The following is a 24,092-nucleotide window of genomic DNA, read 5'->3' as shown; positions in this document are numbered from 1 at the left end:
TAAATTCAATCATTTCCTGAACACTGAAACACTTATCAGTGTTTTTTCAGCTGTTTTATTAAAGCAATATGCCACTCGATGGCACGTGCCATTTTATCATGGGTAAAGAGGGTTTTACATATGATAATCATTGTAATGCATGCTCTCTCATGGTTAACTGCTTTATCAATTAACATAAATTCTCAGTTCAACAATATCAAATCATAAATATCTCCTAATGCTTATTGACAAACACTTCATTCATTGTTGGCAATGAAACAAGTACAACAAACAATTTCTGGTCCACAATTATCTTTTAATGATTATGCAATAAACAATACAATTAGTGTTAAGGAAATGTATGTGTACAGACACACATGTATGTGTACAAAGTAGAGAACAACCACCACAAAAGCAAATGTTCATCCTACTGCAAAATATAATAAAATGAAAATATTTGCAGGACAAAGTCAATTTCTGAAAGCTGTTCTGAACGTTTACATCTGAGCAGTAAATGTTCTATATATACCCTTAGACACTTGAATAACTGATCTGTCTGAATAATTTGTCACGCCACATTATGCTTCAAAAGCATAATATAATATTAAAATCTACACTGCTGGATGACACAGGCCAAGCATGAAGTGTAAGCATGTATTATGACAGAAAAAAAAATTACAGCTAAAAATATTTTTTTTAAATGATCACATAATTAACCTCTTTGACAAAGCCCATGTCCTAGACATTTGCACATTGCAGAAAATGCCACAAATTCAATTCTTTTGAATTCCCTTTTGCACGTTTGTGAGAACTGCTTTTACCTGTGCACAATGGATTGATGAACTATACACAAGTATGTCTATAGCAATAAGAATATGAAGATCTGCCACTGAGAATATGGATCTGGAAAAAACACTCTTAAATGTAACGTTTACAAACAAACATGATAAATGAGAAAAGCAACTGAAAGAAAAGAAACTTGGTTATAATAATTGTTAAAAGTACATATTTGTGTAAAAAAAAAAGGTTTTGAATATTGCATGAGCTGCTGGTATTCTATCTTATGAAAATAGTTTATTGTGCGACTTTAGCTACAATACAAAATGCGTGGGGAGTGGGGAGACAAAAACAGAGGGAATACATACGTGTGGGACAAGTGAATATCTGTATTTAGAGAAGTGTGCGTTCAGCATTAAGGCTCTTGACTTTTCTCTTGGTCATAGTGGAGGCTACACTCCTTTGCCTTGATTAGCAAGAAATGTACCTCTAATAATCATTAAGGATTTGGCCTCCAGGCCACTGGTATGAGGGACACCCTCTGAGAGTGATGGAATAAGTAGGGACAGTCAGTAGACCGTGAACAGGTGGGGCAATGGTTCTACTTCGGAAGGAAATGTGGGGTAGGGTAAGGGTATACAGTGGGATATAAAGGGATACAGTGTCCGCAATTGCTAAGCAAGCTAGACTCAGTTAACTTGGTCCAGAGCACGAAGCAGCTCCTCGCCCTGCAGCAGAGATTGACGGTCCTGAATAGGGGCGTTGACCTCGCAGTCGTAGCGTGTCAGCTGTGGTAACCCTCCTCTGCTCTCAAATGAGCTGGACAGCAAACGACTGGCCACATCTTCAGAGAAAAACAAAAAAGCCATTACTTTTTTTTAAACCAGCAAACAAAAGGCAAAGCAGGGGACGCAACGCACATTAAGCCTAATAACATTTCCGTATGAGTGATAGAGCTTTTGCTGTTGAGAGCAGTAGCAGATGATCACTTTATGGTTCTTGTCACTCACCAGACGGTAGTATCAGAATGGTTTTGTTCCCGCCAAGCAAGCTTGAACCTTTAACCTCCAGCACCTTGGCCCTCTTTCCAGGCTCAACAGCTTCATCCACAGATTGGAGCAAAACATCCTGCGATAAAAGGCACGTTAGATTTTATTTTAGTATTATGAAATTAAAAGTTTGCTGACTACATGTTTCTCACTGTTTTAGAGTTAATTACAACAATAAGCAATAAAAATAGCATACCATTTTATTACTATCGTTAAAGAAGCCGTATTAAGAAAATTTACATTACTGGAAATTTACATTCTTTTCAGAAGTCAACAAAGACACATTTTCAGACTTCCACAACCTTTACAATATAGACATTCATATCATAACAAGACCTTATGAAATGTGCTTGATAATAAAACATTATTTTAAAGTAAAATTTAAAAAATGATTAATCAGTTGTAGACTGACCAGCCCGACAGCCTGAGACAGTGGGGTAATCTCCAGCTTCCTCTTCCGCTGGACATTCAACACCTTTGTAGAAAGATCCCGGTCTTCCACTTGCATTCTGGAAAGCAGGAGTTATTTATTATTGTTAATGATATAATTAATATATTCCAACATCCTTCCACACAAACATAACCGTCTCTGTTAAATGTCAAAATATCTGAACATTTCACTCGTTTTGTATTTGCCTTTGCATGATTTGGATGTTGTCCAATCAACCAGTTCTGACATTTTTTATTTGTTAAATAAATGTCAGTAAATTTGTTCTATTATGAGTACAAGGGTGCGTGAATTCATCATGGGGAAAAAGATTCTTCATGAACATTTTTGATCACCAAGGTTAAACTGAGAAGCAGCCTGTGGAGAAAATGTACCTCTTGGCCGCTTTGCCCGTCTGTGGGGTATTTTCATGGGCTCCCGAGGCCTTGTCGAAGGATGTGACGAAGATGCTGCTCACCTCCTGCAGCAGGTGGAGAGGAGAGGGGACATGGGGCGATGGCTCTGGTTTTATCGAGCCGGTGGAGCTGGATGTTGAAGATGGACGAGGAGGTGACTGCTGGAACAGCGAGTTAATGTCAGAACCAGTCTGAGGACCAGAAGAGAGTGGGTCCAGAGGGGAGGGGATATGCAGCTGGAAGTCATCATCCATTGGAATATATGGGGCGAGCATCTCGAGGTCAAGATCGCACATTTCCTTAAAGGCAGAAAATGAGACACTGCAGCTTCAGAGAAAGCACACTTAAGAGTCGCATGTACAGCGGCAAAAAGAAAAGGTTGGTCAATCTTACATCTGTGTTAAAGTGGGTCTCGGCTTCTGTGTCAGTAGCAAACATTTTCTCAACCAAATCCAGTTTAAATTCGGAGCCAATATCTGAATCCACATGGAAGTAATCTGCTGGACTGCTGGGCTGCAGGGAGGGAGCAGGAAAACACTTTCAATATCACAACATCAGAACTCCTTTTCAATCATAATGGCATCACTATAGGCCTCAATAATAATCAATCAAGTGTCTACCTCTGAGGAATTGGCGGAGATAGAAGGAGTATTGGCAGTGTCTGGGACATGGTGCGATGTGGATGAGAATGAAAAGTCCTCTCCTCTAGGCTCCATTTTAACTAAGTCTGGAGATGGATCGCTGGGAGCCAGTGGTGACATCGGCAAAGGGAGTTTCTCACTGGTGGAGGGCAGCATGACATCATTGTAAAGAGGCACCTCCTTCAGCACATGAATCTCAGAGTCTGAAAAATGTTATCAGAGGTTTTGTTGCTGTTGTAAATTTCTTGATGGTGTTCAGTGTAACTTCATCTCATGCTTTTAAGCTTAACTGAAACAAATAACTGTTACAAAGAGATTTTATTTTAACATTTACATTTCCCACTCATAACTGGAACATCATACCAAATGTCTATTAAAATCACTTAATTCATCAACTCTACAACACTGCAACTGCTCTTTGTATGTTTAGCCATTGACATACTGTCTAACGCTGACCACATACTACATTGCCAACAGTTTATGGACACCCATATGTGCTTGCTGAACAGCCCATTCCAGATTTAGTCCTCCTCTGCTGTTATAATAACCGCCAAATTTCTACAAAGGCTTTCCACTAGATTTTGGAGCGTGGCTGTGAGGATTTGTCCATTAAGCCACAAGAGCATTATTGAAGTCTGGTACTGGTGATGTGTGAGGAGGTCTGGGGCTCAGTCAGCATTCCAATTTATCCCAAAGGTGTTTAATGGGGTTGAGGTCAGGGCTCTGTGCAGGACACTTGAGTTCTTCCACTCCAACCTTGTAAAATCATGTCTTCATGGAGCTCGCTTTGTGTACAGAGGCACTGTCATGCTGGAACATGTTTGTCCTCTTAGTTCCAGTGAAGGGAAATTGTAACGCTACAGCATGCAAAGACATTCTAGACAATTGTGTGCTTCCAACTTTGTAGCAACAGTTTGGGGAAGAACCACATATTGGTGTGATGGTCAGGTGTCCACAAACTTTTGGTCATAAAGTGTACAGACGGGATGTATTAACCTGGGCTGTCGAAATCAAGGGAAATAATGGTGTCCCCTGCAGCTGGAGCCAGAACGGTGAGGGCTTCCGGCTTATCCTTTAGCTTCTCGTACAGGCTCTTGGGGCTCTCCACAGAGCACGTCAGTGGGTCCTTCTTGAAGAGCTTCATCATGTCCATAACTGACTTGTCCTCCTGCTCTACCTGCAGCTCCTCCTCCTTCTCCACAGTCTTCTCAGGTACAGTCTGTTGCAGAGAAAGAACCATGTCCTCCTCCACAATACCACTGTAAGACACAACAGTGGCATCACAAAAGATTACATTTCACTGCAATACATTTAATAGCGTGAGCAGGATTGCTCTTTTACAGACCATGTGAAATGATGTCTTACCTGAGAACGTAGTTCACGCACACAACGCACTGTGGCTGGGAGTTCTTGGGGTTGTAAATGACTGTGGCTTGAGTTTCGACCCACACATAGCCTGCTTTCTTGGCCAGCATTCGATACTGTCCTGTGGTAACCTGGCCCTTTGCAAACACTGAATATGGAGAAAGTCTAATCAGGCAAATTCTCCTGGCACAAAATTATTTCTTTTCTGAGTAGTGTCACAAAACTTCTGGTAGTTTAGTGTGTAATTAGCATGCAAAAAACATTGATCGTTGCAGTTTCTGTTACGTAGGTGTCAGCATTGTTATTACAAGGGAACAAGAAGCGTCACGATCAGCGTATAAAAGTAGCGCGTAAACGATCTATGGAAACTTACAATTATGATGTGTCTTGCTGAGGTGGTCAGAATCCAGGGCATGGTAGTATTCATACACAGACCTATTTAGCAGTTCATCTGGCTCATGTCCCATCAGCTCCGTGATTCTAATAGACAAAGAATAAGATTAATCATATACAGACCTGAGAGAGATAACAATTTATTCCTGGTACATTAAGAGAGAACAGAGTGCATGATTGTCATTCTTGCCATATGTAACTATACAGTAGAAAAAAACAGCTTGTTTTCAAGGCATTGGTCAATATATTATAGATTATATAATAGAGAAATTATTAATTACAGAAAGGCTACCCAGTTTGCATTAAGGTATGTAATTAAAAACAGGTGTGCTACGTATTTAAAAGTGATTTTGTTAGAATATAATTTAATAAATGTTATCATTATTAAATGCAAGTTGACCAGGGAGGAAAAAAAAAAAAGTTCAGCATGCGCACAGTCTGTTAAAACATCTTTCCCCATTGTAAGGAGAATTATTTTAAAAACCACTAGGTGGTGATAAAGGCAAGGTTTCCCCTCACCTTATTGTAAATACTCTATGCTTGAGCTGAGGAAGTTGGTTTAACACAGTGACTAGAAACCTCATGAATGGCTAAAAGAATAATGGTTAAAGAAATAGAAGAACAAACACCTCCATGGGAGGGGAGAACAGAAAACATGGCTCTACAATACAATTCCATTTTTTAAAAAAAGTTACATAAAAACAAGTACATTTTCATGTGGCATTGGTGTATGAAATAATGCGAAGCTAGTGAAAATGAAAGCATTTGATTTAATTAGTACAGTATGATTAACTCGCTTCACCTCTCATCGCAGTATGAGAACTTCATGTCCAGAGTATGGCGGCTTAGGAAGGTTTTGCTATCCAGAGGCACCTCGATGTTGGAGGGGTGAGGGATGGGCTCACAGATCAGAACCAGATAGGTAATGGAGGGCTCTTTAAATCCAACGACCCCTGAACTCTCACTGTGCTCCTGAACACGCACATGTCCTGTGCAGTGAAGAACCTGGAAGACAAAACAGATCAGGATCAGCAAGAATGAGCAAATCTTTTACATTCTCACTAAAAAGAAAAACTGCCTCTTATACTAACAAGTGGGGATGCATCTAACAATAACAAATTTTGGTTGCCGAAAATCTTCGGCCGAAAATGCCATTATCGGTTTTTGGCCGAAAGAGGAAAAAAAAAAAAAGGCTTTTCACTCTTTATCTTGCTGATGGTTACCCAACAAACACCGATCATGTCAGCGGTTAGGAAATACGTCAAATTTCTGATAAGGACATCAAATTTGCAATCTGCAGTGTGTGTTCTGCAGAAATTAAGAGAAATAAGCCCTCTTCCGTTCTGTGTTTGGCGTGTTGTTTTAATTAAAATGATTGTGTAGCATATTTAAACTTTTTGTATTTGCAAGTTTCTAAGTTCATTACGTGACTGCTGTTTTGCAGATCATAAAAGTTAACTGTACATTATTTGGTTAAGAAATCTGTTAAATTTGACTGTTACAGAACCGAATGAAGAATAATATATTTCATACTGTTTTTGTTTTGGTGTGTTCATTTCAATAAAAGTGTGAGGATTTTCTTGGTTTGTAGTTTTTCCAATTCAGATTCATTACATTCATGAAATGAATGAAAAAGTCTAATATTAACACAATTATACAAAAAAAAAACTATTTTAGAATGGAAAAAAAAAAGAAAAACAAACTTTTGGTTGTTGGCCAAGTGCATCCTGAATTTTCAGTTTTGGCACAGAATTTTCGGTTTCGGCGCATCACTACTAACAAGACAGTAGTTAAGATAACCTGACAACATAATGTACTATTGTTTTAGGTGCTATCGAGAAAAAGTCTCCATTTTCCTGCTGATGTGTGCCTGTCCTAACTAAGATGTCATTTCAGATGCACACTGGGATTTTGACCACAAGATTAAGGTGGCTTAGTTTGTTTCCGTGATTAGGCTCCCTGTACCATGTCTACATCTCTGCTTAGGAGAGTATGGAGTAATTAGTAATGAACACAGACTTACTTTCCATGTGGCAGACTTGATGTTGACAGTGCGTCCTCTACTAGTGAGTGTGCACTTCATGCGAAGGAAGAAGCTTCGCTCGGTGTTTTGCTCCTTGGTTTTCTTGGACCCTACACAATAAGCAAGGAACAAAAGGTCATTAGCAAAACTCAACTTAAATGAATTTAATTACTACCAAGAGGAACTTTTTAAATCGGCTACCACGTAATGTAATGACAATTATATGAGACTAAGTGAGTGGCTCACCAGTTCTGTGCACCAGCATCTCCCTTACTTCCTCGTGATCACAGGGATGTGTGAAGTCAAAAATGCTGTGGCCGGTCAAATCAAACTGAGAGACAAGGAGATGAACAAACAGCGTTACACGGACAATCTCCAAACACAAAGGCTAAATGAACTTGGGTAAATATCTACCTGTGTGAGGCCCATGCATTTGCAGACATTATCAGAGAGATAGACCATGTCTCCATCCTCAGATAACACCATTAGGAAGCCGTCCAGGGCCTTCAGGTAAAAGCTGTTGAGCTGGCTCTCCAGTACAGACTCTTTATCTGTGTCATCTAACAACACAGAGAGAGAGAGAGAGAGAGAGAGAGAGAGAGAGAGAGAGAGAGAGAGAGAGAGAGGGAAAGAGTTCAGTCTGACTACTTTTATCATTTAATATCATTATGAACTTCCCTACACCACCATTAATAGCAGACGGTTTTTATGCTGCTAAAAGATGCATTGTTATACAGAACCGTTCTAATAGGTTCTAATAATACTAGCTAATGCTAGCATTAGTTCTTCTTCCAATTGCTCTCACAGCAAAGCTAGTTAAGAAATCTACATCTAGTGCTGGAATCTGCAAATATGCACCCAGCAAACAGACTGTCTGAACCCACTACCCATATCACATTTCGATCAGATCTCAGTAACACTGATAGCCTTAACTGATTTACCCATTGCATGTGCCATGATCCAACACTAGGACTTAAGATGATTTGTTACACCACTTAACACAAATTAACTAGTCAATGATTAATCTGCTGCCACAAAAAAAAAAGTTGATAATGGTACTGCAATGGCACTTGCACTTACCTGCAACACCTATTGACATGCATAGATTTCTTTGATTTATTTTTAAAGAAAAACTAGCAGGTGTGTGGATTTGCTCCTTGTGACTTCTCATCCTAAGGTATAGGGGTCGACCGATATGTTTTTTTCTTGTTTTTTTTTTTTTCCAGGGCTGATACTGATTATTAGTAATCAAGGACACAGATGACTGATGTTTGGAGCCAACATGAATTTACCATAAACTGTATTTTTGTAGTGTAAAATATGCACAAGAATGCTACTCTTACTCACAACTTACATTAAATGAACTATAATGTTTAATATTAGAACAAAACTGTGCAAAAGGTATACTTATGGCAGTCATCGTCGGCTCAACGTGTGTGGTGTGGGTGCGTGCGCGAGAGTGAGTGAGTGAGCGAGCGAGCAAAATGACATGACTTAGCGCATTGTTGAACCTCGACATGTTCTTACCTCTTCTCTCACTGTGGAAGTGAATGCAGGCGCTGCTTCATTTCCGCGTTTCTCACAAACACTGAAAAGCACGTTTGTTTGGATTTACTCAACACGTGGTCCACATTTATACCAATCCAACAGCGCTGCGAGCAGGACATAGACACAGACTACAGAAGTGTTGGTTGGGTGTACTCCAAGAGTCACCCACATTTCAAGCAATACAGTATTGGTGTGGGTGGGAGACTGGGCCAGACTACATAAGTGTGTGTGTAGGTGTATTTTTTTTTAAATTTTTTTTGTGGTCGTGGTTGCATCAGATATGCACATACATAAAAAGAAAAAAACATTTTTATCAGCAAGGAAACTTGTTCAAATGCAGATTCCGACAATCAGAGAAATGCTGAATATCAGCTTCGATAATTGGTCGACCCCTACCGAGGTACTGTGGACGCTGATGTGGTGATGAGTCCATAACTAGCCAATGCATGTTAAGCTGAAGTTATACTTCAGTGGACTTTTTTAAAAAAAATATATATTTCATTTTCCTTTACAGCCAATTGTCTATAAAGATATGTTTAATTCTGCCTTACATTTGTCAATTATTGACCAAAGAAATCCCTTAAATTTTGCAACCCTAGTCTTAACAGCTTTGGATTATATATAAATCCCCCGAAAAGGTTTCACTTCACGCAGGTAACACAGCACTAAAATGATCATAAACATCCACTGACCCTTAGACTGATCAGAGTTCAGCAGTTTTCTCATGCGCAGGTAGCTGATGGTGAGCCTCATGATGGAGGCCTTGTCCAGGTGGGAGGTGACATTGTGGGGCAGGGGCAGATGGTTTGCGAGCTCGTAGAACACCTCAGACTCCTTGCCCCTGCGACATCGGGCCGCATCCCTGGACTTCTCCTTCCTGCGCTCCGAGCTCACCCTGGAAAGACAAGGAGGGAATTATTTTCGCACTTCACCTACAAGACTCCTGATAAGCCTGACTGAGACATGGGAAGTAAATGCGAGGTCACCTCATTTGCATAGCCCCTGTATATGCAGTCTTTCTGGCCCAGCACAAACGCAACACGAATAAGTGGTCACTGGAGGTTGGCTAGATGTGGTGGAGTGATGGTACTGCAGAATAGATTATTTGCCAAGACTAAATGTTGGTGAGTTATGGCCACAGTCAGTATCCTTTTATCCAAGTTCCCATGATAAACAGAGACTAAAACAACATCATACAATGCAAGTGAAACGAGAAGAAGTCTTTACAAGTTATTCATCTGCTCAGTTATCTTGTTCCCCACATACACTGCAATGAAGCCAGAAATGAAAATGAATGTTTTCTCTGTGGCTTTAAAGCAGAACCTCCCTCAACTTTAACCTACTAGAGGAAACAATTGCGTAGGTCTATTATTTATATGCTATTTATTACTTTTAAAATATTATAAAATGTTAAAACCTGCATTAAAATAGAGTTCGGTGTAGTGGAATTTAAATAATAATAACTCAACATCTAAAACATTTAAAAACATAATTTCTAGTTCACCAAACAGTAACACACTGCAAAATGTAGATCAAATACCTTTAACTCAAGAAATCATCATTACGGTCTATAAAATGTGTTTTGCATAAGCCTTTAGTGACTGGCCCAAACTTCCATTATAAGCGAGTTTAAAGAAACGGAAATGGTCTGTGGAAACCACCCACACGCTCTACTTCTGAAGTGTCCACGGAGAATAAAAGAGTGCTGTCTGCTTTAAAAATAGTCCCATGTCTTGTTAGTCTGCTTCAAATACACTGAAGCAGAATGAAGCAGGAGCCAAATCTTTTCGAATATAACTCAAGTCAGAATAACTGAATTCGTACCAAAGCAGCCTTAAGTGTTGCAAAATCTGGCTACACTTTTTATGTGTAAAAAAGGAGTAGATCACACAATGACACTATAAACCTTCCAGCATGTATAACAAGGTAAGCTTGCTAGCAAGTACATAGGCTTTAATGCTAACATTATTACACCAACTTGGTGCTATAATGTTTATGCATCACATCAGAATGGTAACTACCACAGCATTTATCCTTTTTTTTTTTTTTTGTAATGAAAGCCATACAGAAGCAGGAGGACACACAGAACTAGCAGCTGGCGCCGTTTGACGAGCGGGATCTTTATACTGGTTATTTGGTTGTTGTTATATGTTAATGAAATGATTTGTGAAGTGTAGTATTTTGATAATGAAATTGCTTTATGTGATCGTCAAAAATAGAAACAGTGAGGGAACATTTTTCCTTGAATTTGTTTTTTGGAAAAAAAAACCCAGCATCACTGACTTAAAGTTTTTTTAGTTTGTTTACTCCTATTTAATAGGAGAAACTTTTAGCACTAATAAGTTGAGGGGTGGAAAAAACAACAACACTTCTGTGCATGCATGTATTAAAAGTATGAAAAACAAACTCCATTTGCAAGCTACCGGGCTGGACAGAGAACACGAGCATTTCAGGGTGTGTTTTGATGCATCTTAAAAAGCGACACCATTCAGAACCTCAGTTCTCTTTAACTATAATGTTCTTCATTACATTAAACTTAGATGATATTTTCTCCCAATTTGGTCATTTGGGAATTCCCGCCCACACACCCTATCCCCTATGACATGACAGCTTCCAGCCGACACTGTGGAGAATTTCTCCCAACTTTGCTCTCTTGGATTCCCAGCCACGGATGACTCAGACATCATCGGGATTCAAACTCGGTTTTTGGCTGCTCGAGAGGCCCAGACAGTGGACATTTTAGTTATCTTTTCTAATGTTCTGCAGCCAAAATGGCTGTGTATCTAGCTCATCACTTGGGGACTTTCAAGTGCGCTATGAAAACAGCTCTGCTTTCAACAATGCACCACACTTTTCTCCGGAGTTACACTTCATTACCGCAGTGATCTGCATGAAAATAGTATAGTACTGCAATAAAATGATTGTGCCTGACAGTCACACAAGTGACGCACACAGCTGCACAATTACGGTTAACAGTGGTGGTCCTAATGAATTAATCTGTTCATGATTTTCTCCATACAGAAATGTCAAGTCTTCAGTCTCGCTTCTGAGTTGAATCATGAAACAGGCAATGTGCGTCACTTCATCATCATTATAGTTCCTACGAAGGACAAACTGCAGTGTGTGTAGTACCGCAGGCAGCAACATGAAGAACCAGTAGCATGGGAGTTGTGTCATTACTATGAGCAAGGTAGAACGTATAACGTCTAAACTTGCATATTAAAGGAAATTGTAAACACGTAGTGTGTTTCTCACTCTGATGACTGCTATATTAGCAACAACACTGCCTATGAACAGAAAACCGAAAACCCAAACGCGTAATTTACTTGTCTGGGCCGCCTGGGATGGCGTTCTAGATTTGTCCCGCCCTGGTGCATTCATTTCAGTACGTATCTGCTCGGTTTTGTTATACTTCAGCTTTGGGAGATGAGCTTCCATACAGAATGAGATGTATGCCAGGACATGCTGAGATCCAGGGGTTGCATTTTTCAAAGTGTGCACAGAACAAGTCCTAAATGTGTGCGTAAGAGCCATCAGTACGCACGTACTTGAACCTGGCATTTATCAAACACGGACGCTGATAAATGCCACACATTCTAAATAGCTCTGCTCGTGCATGGCCACGTTCATTTGCACAAAGAAACACCCCAGAATCACCATATATGGTAAATGACTTCTCTTTAAAAAGCCCAGTATCCTGCTCATGGCACTGTTTACTGCAGACAACATGGCGCATGTCAAACTGTCGAAGATGATGAGCTTCACAATCAGGTGGAGTAAAACAAAAATGGTTTATCTGGCAATTTTACAAGTGGTTTGTCTGAGAAATGAATATGATTTTTTATGGCTACATGTGTGCATTATATTGCCCAAATTTAGACAAAGCTATCAGGAAGGAAAGAGTGAATAAAAGAAGATGGAAATTCCCATGCAGAGAAGATTGAAAGGGCGAGTCATTTCAAGCTGAATACAAGTTATTTCCCAGGATTAGTTGTCCTACTGATATTACAAGCAGAACAATAAAAACTTGACCCCTTTGTAAGAGCTAGAAAACCATACTTGCTAAAACAATGACATAGCGGGCTGTCTTTGCCCTGCAGGAACAGGGAAGGAAGTGCATCAAAGCTGCCAACACACTGCCAGGAAGCAGAACAGCGTTTTAAAACAGAAGTTATATTAATTAGAAAAGAAGCTTTGACACAATGGTAAGAAGGAAATGACTGTTAAAGAAACGCACAAATGAACCTATTTTAAAAGGATATCGCAACATACGAAGTCTGCATGAGACAACGATTAAGGATAAAGCTATGCACCGCACACACAGACAAAGGAATATCCATAAAAGTTGGAGGGTATTTAAGAAGGCGAATCTTTAGTCTAAATTCATGTTTCTTTACAAGGATGGTACTAAATTAACAAATGAATAACAATTTCTTTCCTATTACAGACTATACTTTTTAAAGACTATACTATTTAAAGCTTATAAACGCCGCTACAAAAAGGGTTCAATGTTCAATTCAATTCAATTCAATTCAATTCAATTTTATTTGTATAGCGCTTTTTACAATAGACATTGTCTCAAAGCAGCTTTACAGAAATATCAACATGGTATACAGATATTAAAGGTGCGAATTTATCCCAACTGAGCAAGCCACTGAGTGGCGACGGTGGCAAGGAAAAACTCCCTAAGATGTTTTAAGAGGAAGAAACCTTGAGAGGAACCCGACTCAGAAGGGAACCCATCCTCATCTGGGTAACAACAGATAGTGTGAAAAAGTTCATTATGGATTTATATGAAGTCTGTATGGCCTTAGGAGCAGCCGTAGTCCCAGCAGTCTGGAATTAGAGAAGAATGTTAATACGGGATATTAATTTAAAACACTAAACTAAAACAGTCACTATAATGCTGTTAAACTTTGATAAGTACTCCTGATGGAAAACCGGCCAAGCCGATTCAACATCAATAACATATTAATACACGGGCAGAACAGCTGTGCTTAAAACTTAATAAAATGGCTCAAGAGCAGTGATTTCTAGATTTTTTTTAACTAATAGTTTTGACATTTCTACTTATATTAAACTGTTTCACAAAAATGTAGTTTCCATTTTGAGCTAAGGAGAAGTAGCCAACAAGCTTTCCGCCCATTTGGGAACTTTAAGAGAAGCATCCTGGGTGAAGCTCTCTCGGTGGTAGTTTTACCACCGCGGTGGTGAGTCACATAACACGTAACGTTATAGTTTTTGCTTCAGTGGGCACTATGACAAGTACAAAGTACAGCGCTTTGCATACAAGTGCAATAATAATAATAACAGTTGCAATATTCATTTGTATATCCTACCATATAGTGAGAGATTTTACATTAATACACAACTTAATATACAAATGGGAACCCCCCCCACAAAAAAACAACCACTCACTGCGGTGGTAAAACACTGCCACCGTCACAGCCCTATGCAAAACAATTTCATGCAATTGCAATTTCACCAATTTAAGTAGTTTTCTGCAAAAACGCACAAAACTCTGCAAACTGCATCACGCATTTTGAAAAAAGCCGCAGCAAAATCAAGCATTTTGCCTGCAACAATCACCAAAAAACCCTCCTTAAAATCCTGTATGAACAGGTGGTATACAATATTTTTATGATTTAGTTCTGATTTAGAAACAAATTCAAACTACTGACAAGATCTGTCTTTTTTAGCGTCTTTCTCTCTATGGTCATTTCTTCATCCGTCTCTGCACTTACGTACAGTTAATTTACTAAAATATCAGCTCTTTATGCGGCAGTAATTATCAGCCGTGAACTGTGCTGTATAGATCAATCACATACGCATCCCATAAAAAAGAAGCTTTTAAACAGAGAGGTCAAATCAAATATTTTTTTGCAAGCGAATTACTCAATTACTTTAAGGGAAATGGTTCAGCCCTAGAAATATAGTTCTCTATTTTTTTTGCAGCTTTCACGCTGGCACTTTCCATGTAATGTGTGTGTTATGCATGTTGTTGTACGTTATACAGGTATAACGTTCTCCTAAACAACTTTACAGTCACACGTTAAAACAACCGAGGGTTTTTACACCCTTTGGTAGTACTCGTGCTACAATACTCATCTAAATATCGACTAAGAACCTATTAGTTTGGCAACATGTAGTGTAGAGTATACAAAAGATTTAAACACAAAGTCATTGTAAACACATAACAAATGTTATGTGTGGCCTGGCACAAAATAAATATTTACTATTACAATTTGAATACATTTGTTTACTTTAAACAGCTCCTCAACACACCTTAACAGAGCCGAGAAATAAAAAGAATGCACGGGCCCAAACTTGAAATGCTTCCTCTGGAACAGCCTTGTGATAGCAAGAAGGAGGAGTCAGTTCTAGCTTTTTGTCTCTGGCTGTTTGATAAAATCTACACTGGAATATTTAAGATCTCGTTCTACTAGTTAGATACGTCAAATCTAAATGTACGACACAGGGTGGACAAAACAAATAACCAGATGCCCGACACAACCAAATATAATGTCCAGGCTCCATGCCTGGAGGACAAAGAAGGTTCAACAACAGAAAAATCCCTACTCCCTACTGACTTTAACAAAAACATGTCTTCATTTGGTTTGTATGTTAAATATAAACATAATGTGCTTTGTCCTCAATACTGTATTACCCACCTGCTGCACTACACACATCAGCCGAGGGCTAATTTGTTCTCAGCCAATTCCCACCCACCTGTCACCTACCATGCAGAGAGAGTGAAGAACACCTGCTTTCTACAAGACACATGAAGCCAGCCAACCGAATCTTTTCTAACAAACTCAGGAACACGCTATTTACAGGCGAGAGAGAGCATGCCATCCCTCCCACCTGGCTAATTTTGCTCTCGTGGACTCACGGCTATGGACGGCGTTGGCATTTGATCTTGCGATGCGTAAAATGCAGCACAAAGACATCATACAGACCTCCTGCTAGTACCATATGCAGTCGTCATGCATTCACACATATTGAGGGAAAATAAGCATGCTAGCCAGACTTGAATATTATCTTTTATGTGCGACACAAGCTCATAGCAACATCCGGACTTTTTTGTCTTGGGCACAAACACAATGTGCAGCATTAGACATATAGACATATACATGTCTGAATTTGCTTCCCTAAGTATGTACAAATGCACTTAACTAGCTAACCAGCTCGCTATATATTATTACATTAAGTTAACTACCACTTTTCAGTCCCTCCAAGATTTTGCGATGTCATGATCACAGAAATTAACACAAAATAGAGGAATTTCATAATATTCAGAAATGCTTAAGATATTTGGGTCATGACGCGTCGTGTGACATCATCACAACACGCATTCAGCCAAAGCCCTCTTCGATTCACGAGCGTCGAACATGAGTACAGTTAAAAGGTCTCAATTACCAACAAACATCACTGTGAAAGACCGCGCAAAACAATCTCATGCAATTGCAATTTCACCAATTCAAGTACAAAAAACTCCTCAAACCGCACCGCAAAAAAAAATTTTAAGCCGCAGCAAAACCAAGCTTTTATGGACGCAATGATCACAAAAAAATTATTTATCTCTTGTGACACTGGGTGTAGAAAATGGGTCTATAGTATAGATTCAAACTTGTACTTTAAATATTGCTTTTAAATTCATCCAGTTACTAGTCTACAAAAATTACTCAATTCCCATCACCGCTCTGTACGGTCGTAAACATACAAACATACCATGCCTGTTTAAATTAAACAAGACATCTTTCATATGTACAAAGTGAATGCTTAATCCCATAGTACAAAATGACTTTCACATGACCTAGTGAAAACAAAACACTAGAAAGCATGTCAGGCAAACAGGAGCAGGATTATCCATCGGCAGGGGACACCATCCTCAAAGTGTAGAAAACTTAACAAGAGGCTGTTAAGTGGCTTACGAGCTTAGCTGTTAATTATGTTAATCAACAAGTAGTCAATGAGACCACACCATTAAAATACATCACACTTGATACAGTGTGGCGACACTAATCCTAACAGTAAGAGAAATCATGTGCTGCAATGCCTACATATACTCATTTCAGCAGCGAATGTGCGTCATGTGCTTGTGTCTTGCCAAACGGTTACCGCATTATCATCGCAAGTTTGTGTTGGAAGTGTTACATGTATTGCTCAAACAAAAAAAATCCTGAATGGTATCATTTTGGCACTGCAATGTTTATTGTTTGTCTTGACCTTACACACACCCACACACACACACATACAAAGCATACCGAAAACAGAGAATAAATCGGAAGTGTAACAGACAAGTTACTCATTTTCTTGGTAAAGATCAGGCAAAAGTCTTGCCAGAAGCCTAAACAGGAAATCCCATTGACGTCAAAGCTTATGCTGAGCAAGATATGAGTGAAATGCAGGGCCAAACAGAAGTCAAATATGTACATGGCACCTAAATATGGGTTAAATGGTCAATTCCATGTGTACTCATGCCTTCAATAATAATAATAATAATAATAATAATAATAATAATAATACACACACACACATATATAGGTATTACAGATTAACTAAAGTCACCATTTAACATTCACTCAAACTTCCAGATTAATTGGCAGGAGATGATACTACTAATGATATTAATAATAATAATAATAATAATAATAATAATAATAATAATGAAGATGATGATGAAGATGAAAGCAGCCGCTGGCTATTATTACCAGGCTCAGGTTATTGTACTCCACACTACAGAAATACCTTGTGAAGAACAGAATATGGAGAAACCTGGTCTCCATTTTCGTCTAAAGTCATTAATGTTAAGAAAATAAAAATAAATCCTCAGACTGCAAATATAAGCTATATAATTTCAGCTAATAAAAAATAATAAAAGAAAAAGGTACATTCATATACTGTAATAGGCTAACGGGTAGAGAGCTATAGTTCAGCTATAACAGTATTTCCAGTATTGTCTACATAGCTCTTTTTTTATATAGATATTTTTTTCAATGTTGTAAAAATAAACTGTTTAATTCAAAATAAAGCATTTCTCTGTACGGTACAGAGTGTCTAAATGCATTGTCTGTCTTGTGTGCAAACTTATTGTGGGACAAACGCCTCAGACAGACTTTAGACACAAAATGGCGACCCGGCTAGAAGAAATGTTGTTTGCTAACTTAGTGTTAGCTTCAAGCATCATTGCTAACAGCAGCACCGCGAGCTTTAAGGCATCACATCGCGTTTAACCCACTGCATGAGAATACAAAGCACGGAAAGACCTTCACTCTACCTTTTCTTTTCGGTGACAACTCCAGTATCCATTCCTGGGTGAAACCTCTCAGTGTGTAAGGTTTTACCCCTGAACCACCGCCGCGACAAAACAAATGGCTAAAGCTAGCTGGTTCCCAAGGCCGATAGAGTGAAGGACGTGTCCAACTGTCTTTACAAATATGCTGCAAGACTTTACAAAAAATAAATAAATAAACAAACACAGCAGGAACAGTCTCTTATCCGATATTCTGATCAGTCGAATTCAAGAGGGAGGTCGACCCTCTAATAGCCTGAAGGTCATAACACTTATTTTCCAGCAGTCGGTTATCTTCAGCGCGGAGTTACAGCAGAACTACACAACCTACTGACAACTACAGTCTATGTGGCGCGTGCACGGTACGGGAGCGCGCAATCACATGCTTCCCTGGCATGGAGACAAGAAACGTCACTGAAACCTCTTACTGCAGCTCTTTCCACAGGCTCTGTGGAGGCTAAAGATGGAAACAAAATGTAGAACACATTTGAAACGGATAAAAGACATGTCACGACAATCTCAGTCTAAGCACAGGAGTGACAGTGGCATTGAGTGTGAGTGTGAGTGCTCATATACAGGTATCTGCTCAGTGGAGGTCCTTTGGTGGTCCCTTTAAACTGATAGATGAAGTCCAGGGCACATGATCGATTATACATAGCAACAGATGGGATACAGTCAGTACCTCATCAAAAATCAGCGTGGGGACAAGATTTACATTCGCCTACACTGCGAAATATCTCGAATATATAGTCCAAATCATTTAGCATTTCTTACTGTAAGATTGCAATAAAACAAATATATTTATTGGTTATATATAGTTTATTATATATTCTATAATAATAATAATAACAATATAATTATAATTGCTATTATTATTAAACCTACTATATCTCAAATATGCGTCTATATTGTAAATATGTGACTTTCTAGATATAAACGCCTAACATTAGCAAAATTATCCACCAATAGAAAAAAAAACTATTAAATGACAGAAATTATTAACTAAAAGGGTCTAATAGGGTTTGATAATCTCTTTTTTATTATTATTGCAATGCTATAATAGATATTTCTAGATAATATTGACTATCTTCAAGATATTTCCACTTGCTATATCATTTTTATTTATTTGTTTTGCATGCTTTTATCCATAGCAACATACAATTGAGACAAGATACAACTGTGCAATTAAAGGTTAAGAACCTTGCTTACGCAGCCAACAATGGCAGCTTGGTGGTGCTGGGATTTGAACTCGTCACTTTCCAGTCAGTTGCTTAAAGACTTAACCACTGAGATACCACTTCCCCTCAAAATGAAATTAATCTGCAATCCCCAGTCTGGTTCACTATCAAAAACGGTGTACAAACCTTTATTATACCTTTATAATACTTTTTTTTTCTTTTTCATTTATCAGGCACTTACAGTATATCCAAAGCAACTTACAGTTCAACTGAGCAGATGATGGTTAAGGGCCTTACTCAAGGACCCCACAGTAGCAGCTTGGCAGGACCAGGATTCAAGTTCACAACCTTTTGATCAGTAATCCATAAAGCCCTAATCTCTGAGTGACACTATAGGTGTACCTAATAAACTGTCAACTAAGTGTAGTTATGGATATCACAGTTAACCTTTACAATCGACATCAAACTCATCTATCAGCAAAGACCGTCAAGTATGTCCATGCGTCCCAAGCTGACTTGATAAATGTTGCCACTCCAATCTAACATGTCCTTCATTTCTAACATACCCCCACCAGTGTAATACCATCCTCAGAAATGACACTGTTTGCATGCTGCACATCACTCAGTAAGACTGACTCACCTGTCAGAGAGAAGGATAAAGTGTGTTCTGTGAACAGATTTGTTTTCAAAGGTCAACACATTTGATCCATCTGTCAGTAGTGATATTAAATAGTGCTGGTCAATAAACAATGACCTTCACTCATTTCAGTGACATTCATAAGTCAAAATATTTCCTCTTGTAAGCAACTGCTTTTATCTGTCCTCCATTGTCATACTAAGACTAAGACTAAGGGTGATCGAGCCTTTTCTGTGGTTGGTCCCAAACTACAGTGGGGAACATTCTCCACTTTCATTTGAGGTCTGCTCTGTCTTTAGCTATTTTAAAATCTTCTCTTAAAACTTATTTTTATTGTGATGTCTTATGATGTTATTTAATGTGATGTTATATGGTGTTTTGTACAGTACTTTGGATTCGACGTCACTTGACTTGATTTTCCAGTTTCGAATGAGTTATTTGTAGTATTCACAAATTGTTACTTTTTTAAAAAAAGATTTTTTACACAATCTTTTTTTTTCATTAGCAGAAATACACTCAACTCAGCCATTTTGCCTTCTGCATCTGCTAGCCTTTCTCTTTCTTTTCTTTTTTTATTTTGGTTCCACATACACTAGAACCAGGTACTCAAGAGCTGTAGAACATTAACTGCCTAGTTTAAATATGGAGCTAGAGCAGCAATGTAGACTGACAGTGGGCTTTAAAATCCTGGTTGCTATAGCGTGGAACATGACTGTAAAACTATGACATTATTTTAGACATGTTTTTTCCTAACATTCATGTATGTGATATGAATGACTCACAACAAACAATACACATAAGAACTGACTAGAGAGAACCCATTCTACTCCGTCAATTCCTCATGCCTTCAATAAAACCCAACTTTATGTCACTGATATTCCTAGGAATATTATGGACCATTCAATAATTGTGTAATTGAACATGAAATACCATGGTACCACTGTATCAAGGAATTAATATGATGGAAATGATGGAAATGGAAATTAACAAAACAAGTGCAAATCCATATCAAAATATGTGAGCATGGTGAGTGAAAGCGCAAAACATGCCATGGCAAGAGCAGGAGAAGGAAAACTGAGCCTGATGACAGATGACAGAAAACAATTAAATGTAAGTCAAAATATACGTGTAAGAAGGATACTTCCATTTCATGTATTTTTGAATATTTATCCTGTGCATCCATCCCATCCATTTTCCATACCACTCATCCTACACAGGGTCGAGGGGGAGCCTAGAGCCTATCCCAGGGAACACAGGGCACAAGGTGGGGGACACCCTGGATGGGGTGCCAACCCATCGCAGGGCACAATCATACACACATTCACACACTATGGACAATTTGGAAATGCTTATCAACCTACAACGCATGTCTTTGGCCTTGGGGAAGTCTCCATGCAAACTCCATGCACACAGGGCAGAGGAGGGATTCAAACCCGCAACCCTGAGGTGCGATGCAAATATGCTAACCTCTTATTTCTTTACTTATGTAAACCCATTGTCATAGCCATAGACCTTATGAGTCTTGCATCTACTCTTGTTTTAGTGTCGATAAACTAATTTACATCAGTGACCTCACCTAAGGCCCAGTCTGTGTGACAAAGGGTCGAACATCCAGCCACTTCCATTTGCCTATGGCCATGTGAAAAGTGCACTATCTGATATGAAAATTAATTCCCTATTAGCTGCTGTGCACATATGTTTGTTATTCGTCATGATGACAAACATATATCCACAGCAACTGATAGGGAATTCATTTTCATATAAGATAGCACACTGGTCACATGGTCATAGGCAAATGGAAGTGGCTGGATGTTCGACCCTTTCATAGATCAGATCAGGGTTTATTGCACTTATTACTAACTATGTGGTAGCTAGTGCTACTAATCAGATTACACAATGGAATCAATGTACCAACACGTATAGTCAGCTTCCTTAGACATTACCAGTGGTGAGTTGTACATTAGGCTGCACGGTGGTTTAGTGGTTAGCACATTCATTTCTCATCTCCCGGGTTGGGGTTTGATTCCTGCCACAGCCCTGTGTGTCTGGAGTTTGCATATTCTCCCTGTGCTGTGGTTTCCTCCCCCACATGCATGGTAGGCTGATTAGCATGTCCAATCATGTGTGAATCTGTATGTGATTGTGCCCATAACCAACGTATGAACTATGTATATCTCAATGTTATTTAAAGTAATAAAACTACACAAAAATGTGTTCATATGCTTCATGTTTTTTTCATTCATATTGCTAGAAAATTCCAGAAGCCTACTTCTGTAAAAAACCCAGTGAACTTCTCGGTAATCCTGTGACTCAGTGCACTGACTCACACAGACACCATTCAACCAGATTGGAGCAGTTTTTGGCAGTCTCACTGCTTGCTGTGGAAAACGTCAGCCCAACTGTACACATGGCTAAACTTTCTTTCAGCACAAGACTATTTCTTATTGAGTTTCAGGAGAAGACCGGTTTCCCATCCACAAAAATGAAATACAATCAATTCCCATAAACCACCATGTATTGATTTTAACCCATATGACCACTGTGAAATAAAATGCTCAAATGATTTAGGTTTCATAAAAGTAGACATTATTACCTGGCTCTATGGGGTGGATAATGTTAATATGACAAAAATATCATATCACGATATTTGACATTCTGCAATACATAATAAGTATGATATGTAAATTCATTTTACACAGAAAAATGTTCAATATAAATTGTAATGATTGTAATGAATTCTAACAAAAAATAATTTCACAATCAATTTTACAGTTAAACCTTCAGTGCAAAATTTTAACCTCAGATCAGCTGCTTCTAATGAGAGTTTGTCATTGCTATTTATAAAAAAAAAAGTTAGAACAAGATATCATAATACCTGCAGTATCTCAGAAAAGTGTATTCTGAAATATTTTATCATGCTATGAATATTATATTGTCATATTGCCCAGCCCTACCTGACTTTCTCAGAAGTGTTATTCAGTGTAAGAGTAAACAAGGCTGCGAGTTTGGATACTTTCTCCAAAACCAACTAGTAACAACAAATGTGTGTGAAATTCTTTAGAAAGCAACTGCATGAATTATATGAAGAAGCACTGTGTCCCGAAGAATAATCTTTGATCTAGAGGTCTAACACCCTTTTTCGAGATATGACACCTTACTGTCTGCAACACTAACACAAGGCTGTTCCATGTCAGCATTAGAGAAAAGTGTTTCAATTTAGGTTTGCAAGATGTAGGAGGCAAAAACTCCTGCTTCCTAACAGATATTAGACACCAGACCTCAAGGACATGGGAAGTGGGGGTATTGAGGATGCGCCAACTTTCAAAATTCCTTTAAATGCAACTGCTGAAACAACAACAACAACAACAACAGTACTACTACTACTACTACTACTACTACTACTGTTTCGGGGGTACTCTGGTTTCCTCCCCAAGTCCAAAGACATGTGACATGTTTAGGCTGATTGGCATTTCCAAATTGCCCGTAGTGTGCGAATGTATGTGCGATTGTGCCCGGTGATGGGTTGGCACCCCGTCCAGGGTGTCCCCCACCTTGTGCCCCGAGTTCCCTAGGATATGCTCCAGGCTCCACAGTGACCGTGTGTAGGATAAGCAGTACGGAAAACGAATGGATGGATGCAAATAACAGGTCACATATCTGCTGCTTAAAAATCCAGGATTCCCAATGTACAATACCTTCCCTCATGCCTTTCAGACATTGTTTCAGGACTTCAGGCTTCTGAAATTGAGACTGCAAAAAATTAATGAGTCATCATTTTGTCCCTATGTATAATTTATTAACGAATGTTACATTGTACTTTTTTAACCACCTATTAATATTTAACATTGTGGAACATCTGCAACAAGTTAGTTCCTGTTATCACTTACATTATAGTAGCTTCAAACAGTTGTTCCCTCAGTAGGCCATCTTCTTTGTCTCTCTCTCTCGATTAATAAGACAAAAAAAACAAAAAAAACAACGCAGCTTGTCATGCTACCAAGAAACTGGAAAGCACAAACTCATCTGGCCTGAAGACTTGTCAGATGTAGGCTTATTACAATGTGGTGACACCCGAGACACCTTCCATAAATGTTAAATAAAAGTATCCTTACAGAAAACGTCACCATATAAACAATGACATGTTTTTCTTTGTTAAATAACATCATGTTTTTAATATGTTTATGTTTATGTTATGGGGCGGCTATGGCTCAGGTGGTAGAGCGGGTTGTCCACTAAAGTATCCTTGGGCAAGACACTGAACCCCAAGTTGCTCCCGATGGCAAGTTAGCGTCTTGCATGAAAGCTCTGCTACCATTGGTGTGCGAGTGTGTGTGTGAATGGCTGAATGAGACACAGTGTAAAGC

The 24,092-nt window shown here is 38.8% G+C and overlaps 1 protein-coding gene across 1 annotated transcript; it reads right to left on the bottom strand.

The window, feature by feature from the left end:
* Positions 1-274: 274 nt before the first annotated feature.
* hif1ab (hypoxia inducible factor 1 subunit alpha b) lies at positions 275-18,254 on the bottom strand. The gene is made up of 15 exons (XM_053613907.1): positions 17,899-18,254; positions 9,311-9,513; positions 7,485-7,630; positions 7,317-7,401; positions 7,071-7,180; positions 5,850-6,052; positions 5,028-5,134; positions 4,655-4,802; positions 4,286-4,548; positions 3,269-3,492; positions 3,042-3,161; positions 2,628-2,947; positions 2,218-2,314; positions 1,767-1,884; positions 275-1,600 (listed from the first exon to the last, which is right to left on the bottom strand). Exons 1-15 carry the CDS (start codon positions 17,928-17,930, stop codon positions 1,446-1,448), a joined length of 2,331 nt encoding a protein of 776 aa, XP_053469882.1. The 5' UTR covers positions 17,931-18,254; the 3' UTR covers positions 275-1,445.
* Between the last annotated feature and the right edge of the window lie 5,838 nt (positions 18,255-24,092).

Source organism: Ictalurus furcatus, chromosome 25, assembly GCF_023375685.1.
Source record: "Ictalurus furcatus strain D&B chromosome 25, Billie_1.0, whole genome shotgun sequence".
NCBI classification, from domain to species: domain Eukaryota; kingdom Metazoa; phylum Chordata; class Actinopteri; order Siluriformes; family Ictaluridae; genus Ictalurus; species Ictalurus furcatus.
The sequence above is the reverse complement of the archived record's forward strand: the minus strand, read 5'-3'. Positions and strand labels throughout refer to the sequence as shown.

Bases quoted from the DNA above. Each gene is read 5' to 3' on its own strand.
- hif1ab (XM_053613907.1), bottom strand. From the start codon at position 17,930: ATGGATACTGGAGTTGTCACCGAAAAGAAAAG. The intron at 4,549-4,654 runs GTAAGACATCAT...TGTGTCTTACAG, and splicing joins TGCGTGAACTACGTTCTCAG to TGGTATTGTGGAGGAGGACA. The intron at 1,885-2,217 runs GTCAGTCTACAA...CTTTTATCGCAG, and splicing joins TGTCTCAGGCTGTCGGGCTG to GATGTTTTGCTCCAATCTGT.